The following is a 7431-nucleotide window of genomic DNA, read 5'->3' on the forward strand; positions in this document are numbered from 1 at the left end:
CTTTAAGAGGTATAGATTAAATATGCAAAATGTAAACATAAAACAATATAACTATATAATTAAAAAAAATTCAGGAAGACAGTCTCGGTCTCAGACTAATTACAGTGTCTGGCTTTCAAGTATGTGTAAAAGTAAACATAAATATATTCAATTTATTAACAAAAACTTTAAAAGGTAGATTAAATTAAAAAAAAAAAAAAAAAGATAACACATTTGGCATCATCATATTTCTCATTCAGATAGCTTGACAGAAAGTTCTCTCAGGGTTCCCAATTGGAAAACCTGGAAAAAAAAATTTCCAGTCCTGGAAAACAGAGAAAATGTAAAGAGAATGTAAAATGTCAGGGAAAATCTTGTAGTTGTCCTGGAAATTTTTTTTTTTTTTTTTAAGTTCTTGGGGTTTTTTTTATTCGAGAGTTTATCACTGACCTAGTCTTGTGTTGCCATTTGCAGCAGTTATTATTATATTGTTATAGTATGTTATTAACTGCTTAAATGCATAATAATTTGCTTAATTATTATGCAAGTTGATTTTTCTGATCATATTTTTCCCCAAGCAAAATTAATCTTAATAACTACTATTAATTTTGTATTTAGTCATGAAGTTAATTTATGAAGGCTTGTTTTCTTAAAAATGAGCCAAAAAGAGATTTATCTCAGACTGAAAGGTCAAAAATGATTAAATTCCTATGAGAATTCCCAGCAGAGTCGGACAAAAACAGGTGGAGAAGAAAAGACAACAGGGCTCAACAATAAGGACTGCCAGAAGGCCCGGGGCCAGTGTGAACAACGCTTGGAGTTTGGAGTTTATCTACACACCTCAGTTGGCAGGATTTTATTTATTTATTTTATTTTTTGTGGGACTAGAGGGAAGGGTCATGAGGAGCATGAATGCTAATGTGAATAAAGTGTTGAATGAGGGGACAGATAGATTGACATAGTGTAATTCCACCCGTGATGAAGCTGACCAAAAATCAACATTGATTCAATGTTGTCTTTTTCAACACTGGGTTGCATCACATCCTGTATTTCTGAGTAATATAAGTGATAAGCACACAAGAAAAATGGAAATCCTTCAAAACCTTCAAACTAAATTCTTTAAATATAAAACAAAGGAGAATCAGAAATAGTCTTTAGTCCGTGGCAACACTGTGTGCTCGTGTGTAGCTCGCTCATTCACGTCTGTCAGATGCTGTTTTAGCCGTTTGTCTGTGGTTTGTCTATAGTTTGGGAATGGTGGTTTCTAACAGTTTTTTGACCACTTCTTTAATTTTGCTTGGATTTTCGTTTGTGTTTTGAATTTAATTTAGAAATACTTTTGAAACAAATCTTTTTGCTTTTTAATAAAATAAATTAATTTTGAAATGAAACAAGCGTTGGAGTGGAGTGCGTGCAAAGAATAATTGGGAAGGAAACAAGGAAAGGCCGACACATTTAAGTCAAAAAACTAAAGGGAATGTGGAGTTTGCACCACAAGCGGGAGGAGAACGTGGTTTTCCGTGAGTACATGGTGAAGAGTTTTATTTGCTAAGCCGCTGCGCTTATGCATCGTGGAAACGGAGCGCTGATTCACAATGCTGATGTAGCGAAACATTGTTGAGTTATTGCACAAGCATGATTTGGTGAAATGAAGTTTATGCTTGATGGACAATGGATGATGTTGTTGAAAAAGTGATTATGGACGAAAGGGAATTGTTTAAGTTGCTCGCATCTTGCAGAGGAAAGCTTGGCGCTTTGACGAGAAAGCAAAACAAAATAAATGCTGCAATTGAAGCGGGCGAAAATAAAAAAAACTGGCTAAACATGTTGAAACTTTTAACACTGTTGGCGGGTTTTATGGAATTGCAAGTGTCTGTGCAGAGTTTTGTTGTGTATTTTGTTAATGCTGTTATTTAACTACATTTCCCATGATGCACATTGTTACATGTGTTTCCGGAAAAAAGTTCCGGTGTGTGATCTCTCTCCAACACCTGTGAGTAAACGAGCGGTCACGTTAAGTGTGTGTATGTGTCATCCTTCCCTGCACGCGCCGTTATAATCTCCTAAAAATACACAATAAAGTGGCGACGAGGATCTCGTTATTCTGCGTGTGTTGTGAAGATGCGGAAATGAAGCGGCTTGACGGCGACATCGCTGAAAAACGCGAAATAATACGAGTCTGCTGTTAATCCACGTCTGAACTGAAAAAAAGGGGGAGGAAAGACGACGATTCAGATAAGTGACTGAATTGATTGTTAAACGGCAGAGAACGGCAAAAATGGCATCAGTTTTTGGAAATATGGGTCCTTTTGATGAAAGCAATGAGCAGTGGAGTTCTTACACAGAACGATTTGAGTACTTTGTAGCAGCGAATGCTATTACTGAAGAGAAAGTTGTACCCACATTTTTAAGTGTGATGGGACCAAAAACATATACACTACTGCGTAACCTCCTGCAACCAGAAAAAACCTGGAGAGAAAACGTATGATCAAATAGTGAGCACTCTTAAAGCGCATTTCTCTCCAAAACCCTTAGTAATAGCAGAGCGATTTCGGTTCCACAGACGAAATCAGCTAGAAGGGGAAACTGTGACAGTGTTTGTGGCAGTGCTAAAAAAATTAGCTGAACACTGCGAATTTGGTGATGTGCTCAACGATACACTTCGGGACAGATTGGTATGCGGACTCCGCTGCGAGGGCATACAGAAAAGGCTGTTAACCGAGAGCAACCTGACACTACAAAGAGCAATTGAGCTGAGTGTGTCTATGGAATTGGCTGCTAAGGAAGCCCAGCAATTGAGCTCAAACAGTAAAGTGTACAAGATGGAGACTGAAAAACAAACTGAAAATAAAGGCCCATGTTTCCGTTGTGGCAAGACTGGACACTCACCTGTTTCATGCTGGTTTAAGGATACGGAATGCCGCAGCTGTAAGAAAAAGGGACACATCGAGCGTGCATGTAGAAATAAAACAGAAAAGAAAAAAATACAGCCGAAACCAGTATTCAGAAGGAAACAAAAGAAACGCATATTTGCAGTCGGGCAGGAAAACAAAGAGGGTACGGAAACATCTGATGAGGAATTTCTCTTGCATGTGCTCACCGTTGCAGGTGGAACCAAGGCTTATAAGGTCACAGCGCTGCTGGAAGGACAACCAGTGAAAATGGAGATTGACACTGGTGCAGCTGTGTCGCTGGTGTCGGATGCGATATACAGCGAAATGCTGAGCCACCTGCCACTCAAACCACCTGATGTAGTCCTTAAAACTTATACTGGGGAATCAGTGACCATGAAAGGACTCACCCAAGTAACAGTTGAACTGAATGGACAAACAAAAAAACTGCCATTGTATGTGGTCGTGGGTGATTACCCCTCGTTGATGGGTCGTTCCTGGCTGGAGCAACTCAAGGTGGACTGGCCAGCCATACATATGGTGACACCTAAAACACTGGATCTTGAAGGTGTTCTTCAAAAACACACTGAAGTTTTCAAACAGGAGTTAGGCAGCATGGAAGGAATCAAAGTGAAATTGACTGTGGAGCCAGGAAGCCAGCCAAAGTTCTTAAAGTCCCGGCCCCTGCCATATGCACTCAAACCTAAAGTGGAGGCGAGCTTAGCTGAACTTGTGAAGAATGGTGTGCTGGAACCAGTCAGTGTGAGTAAGTGGGCAACACCCATTGTTCCAGTTATAAAGAAGGATGGAGGCATAAGGATCTGCGGCGATTTTAAAGTCACTGTAAATCCAGTGTTGTCAGCAGAGCAATACCCCTTGCCCCACATTAATGACCTTTTTGCTGGGCTGACAGGAGGGCAAAAATTCAGCAAAATTGATCTCAACCAAGCATACCTACAGATGCATGTGGAGGAACAGTCCAGAGAACTTCTCACCATCAATACACACAAAGGCCTATTTCGTTACAAACGCTTACCGTTCGGAATTACCTCGGCTCCATCCATTTTTCAGCGAGCGATGGATCAGATTCTTGCAGGACTTCCAGGAGTTGTGTGTTATCTAGATGACATTCTAGTGACTGGCACGAATGAAGAGTCACACTTACAGCACCTGGATGCTACCCTCGAGAGACTGAAAGAGTACGGATTGAGAGTGCGCAAGGATAAATGTGAATTTTTCCAGTTTTCAGTCGAGTATCTAGGCCATGTCATTGATGCCTCCGGTCTGCATACGTCCCCATCCAAAGTTAAGGCCATTGTGGATGCTCCAGTGCCCAAAAATGTCAGCCAGTTGCGGTCTTTCCTCGGCTTACTTAATTATTATGGGCGATTCATCCCAAATATCGCGACGCTGCTGAAACCTCTCCACAAACTGTTGTGTCATGAGAATAATTGGAAGTGGACCTCTGAATGCCAGGAGTCGTTCATAAGAGCAAAGGAGACACTTTTAAGGTCAAATGCCCTCACTCATTTTGACCCTGCTCTTCCTATCCAGCTGGCTTGCGATGCTTCCCCTTATGGTGTGGGAGCTGTCTTGTCCCACATCATGCCTAATGGTCAAGAGAGGCCAATTGCGTTTGCTTCCAGGAGTCTGAGCAAAGCAGAAGCAAACTATGCTCAGATTGAGCGAGAAGCATTGAGCATTGTGTTTGGAGTGCGTAAGTTTTATCAGTATATTTTTGGTAGGAAGTTCACGTTACTGACCGATCATCGCCCTCTCACGGCTATTTTTGGCCCACACCATGGCATTCCCTCTCTTGCTGCCAGTAGGATGCAAAGGTGGGCCTTGTTGTTATCTGCTCACACCTATGACATCAAGTACCGGAAGTCGAAATTGCATGGGAATGCGGACGGTCTGTCCAGGTTGCCTCTCACAGACAGAGTAAAGGAGGCACAGGTGGCTGAAATCTTTTACTTCAGCCAGGTGGAAAGGGCCCCAGTGACAGCCGCGCAAGTACGCAAGGGCACACGAAATGACCCTGTCCTGTCAAAAGTCATGGATATGGTCATGACAGGCAAAGGGGAGAACGATGATCTGGAGCTAAAACCATACGTCTCTCGACGTCATGAACTTTCAGTGCAGTCAGGCTGCTTATTATGGGGAAGGAGAGTGATTATTCCCCCGGCTTTGCGTAAGCCAGTGCTTAAACAGCTGCATGTAGGACACTGTGGAATGGTCCGCATGAAGGAGATTGCCAGGAGCTTCTTCTGGTGGCCAGGAGTGGATGGCCAAATAGAGGAAAAAGCAAGGATGTGTACCTCATGCCAGCGCATACGTAATGTACCACAACTTGCACCGCTGCACCCATGGGAGTATCCTGAAAAACCATGGCATCGCATTCATGTTGATTTTGCAGGCCCAGTTGAGGAGAAAATGCTGTTGGTGGTCATGGATGCACACAGTAAGTGGCCTGAGGTGGCCATTATGAAATCTACTTCAGCTGAGAAGACCAGTGAGAAGCTGGGAGAAATTTTCAGTAGATTTGGATCACCAGTGCAGCTTGTGTCAGATAATGGCCCCCAATTTACATCCCACGAGATGGCCACATTTCTACTAGCAAATGGTGTACAGCATATCACGTCATCACCCTACCATCCTGCAACAAATGGGTTAGCAGAGAGGTTTGTTCAAACCATGAAACATGCCTTGAAAGCTTCTCTTGGACAGGGCACATTTCATCAACGCCTTCATAGCTTCTTGCTGTGCTATCGTAGTACTCCGCACGCAACTACCAAAGTGTCGCCAGCGTATTTGTTGTTCAACAGAGAGCTCAGAACAAGCTTTGAGCTGCTTAAGCCAGCAACACTCAAAGAAACTGTCTTGCGGCAACAAAAGAGTCAGGTACAGCGAAGGAACCTGCGAGCCAAGGACAGAAACTTTTCAACAGGCTCACCAGTGCTGGCCCGGAACTATGGCAGTGGTCCGAAATGGGTTCCGGCTACTGTGGAGGCCCAGACGGGCCCAGTGTCGTACAAGGTCAAGACTGCTGACAATCTTTCCTGGAGGAGACACACTGATCAGTTGCTGGGTGGAGCCAGCACAGTCACAGATCTTCCTAAATTCACTGATGTCACCGAGCAAATAGACGACACTTCGCCAACTTCAGTAGTCTCCACCACTGAGCCTATTGTGACCTCAAATTGTCCATTTGTTGAAGAACCATCGTCACCGGTTGTTCTGACAGAAAATGGAAACTCAGTAGGTCGCCGGTATCCAGTAAGGGAGCGGCGTCCACCTCAGCGTTTATTGGATTACACTTAGTTAAGGGCTACCCTTATTGCTTCGGGGCAGAATAATCCCCTAAGGGTAAGCTAGGGTCTGAGGTAGTCTACCCTCATTCCCAGGGAAATAGTTGTTATTTTAAATAAGGATTCAACATGAAAGACTCAATGTTCACGTAAAAAAAAAAAAAAAAAAAAAAAAAAGTCTATGTTATAGATATGTTGAAAAGAGAGACTGCATTTTATAAATTCATGATTTCAGTTGGCACAGTTTAATTTGTAATCTTTGTGTTATACCTCAAAGAGTAAGAGGGGAGGAAATGTTGTGTATTTTGTTAATGCTGTTATTTAACTACATTTCCCATGATGCACATTGTTACATGTGTTTCCGGAAAAAAGTTCCGGTGTGTGATCTCTCTCCAACACCTGTGAGTAAACGAGCGGTCACGTTAAGTGTGTGTATGTGTCATCCTTCCCTGCACGCGCCGTTATAATCTCCTAAAAATACACAATAAGTTTGTTGAATGATGATGAAAAGGAGGCTGACCACGTAGACTGGTATGAGCCGAAATTAATTCTCTTCAGGGAATTTCTGAATGAGATTGAAGCATGGATGGGTGAAAATCAAAATGGTAAAAGTGATGTCTTGGACGGTGCTGTTGGGCCCATGGATAGTGTATCTCAGGCCACTTATAAGTCTTATAAAAGAAGTTCCCAAAAGTCATCTAGAGTTTCTTCTAAAGCAAAGTGAGTGTCTCTGCTGCTTTTCTGCAAGCAGAAGCGGAACGAGCTGCATTAAAAGCTAAAGCTCAAAGCTTTGGAGAAAAAACATGTTTTGGACATGGAAGAGGCTCAACTAAAAGCAAAAAAGGAAAAGCTTGCGTTGGAATCTGAAATGGCTGCAGCTGATGCTAAGGTAAATGTTTTCCTGAAATCTGAATCGCTCCTCGGAAAAATGAGTTCAAAAAGCACAAAAGGAAGTGCAAAGTCTGACACAAGCAGTACTTATCCATCTACTGAATATATTGCACCTGCAAGAACACTAAAGGTTCAAATAACTCAAGACAAACAAGGGAAAAAAGGTAAATCTACTCCTACAGTGAAAACGCATCAAAGCCATGAAAAAACTCAGAAACATAAAAGGGACTCATCCACTTTGGACAATACAGCTCTTGCAGATGTTTTGAAAAAACAAAATGAAATAACTGCTTGGTTGATAAAGCAACAGCAAACATCCCTTCTTCCCACAAGAGAAATTCCTGTGTTCGGTGGAGATCCTC

At 42.3% G+C, this 7431-nt stretch overlaps 1 protein-coding gene across 1 annotated transcript; it reads left to right on the forward strand.

The window, feature by feature from the left end:
- Window positions 1–2448: 2448 nt before the first annotated feature.
- LOC125268641 (uncharacterized protein K02A2.6) lies at window positions 2449–6542 on the forward strand. The gene has a single exon (XM_048190989.1). It carries the CDS (start codon window positions 2745–2747, stop codon window positions 6189–6191), a length of 3447 nt encoding a protein of 1148 aa, XP_048046946.1. The 5' UTR covers window positions 2449–2744; the 3' UTR covers window positions 6192–6542.
- The last annotated feature ends 889 nt before the right edge of the window (window positions 6543–7431 follow it).

The sequence above is a fragment of the Megalobrama amblycephala genome, linkage group LG1 (genome assembly GCF_018812025.1).
Source record: "Megalobrama amblycephala isolate DHTTF-2021 linkage group LG1, ASM1881202v1, whole genome shotgun sequence".
Lineage (NCBI taxonomy): Eukaryota > Metazoa > Chordata > Actinopteri > Cypriniformes > Xenocyprididae > Megalobrama > Megalobrama amblycephala.

What these genes read in the sequence shown, in the direction of transcription:
- LOC125268641 (XM_048190989.1), top strand. Translation starts at nt 2,745, where the DNA reads ATGGAATTGGCTGCTAAGGAAGCCCAGCAATTGAGCTCAAACAGTAAA.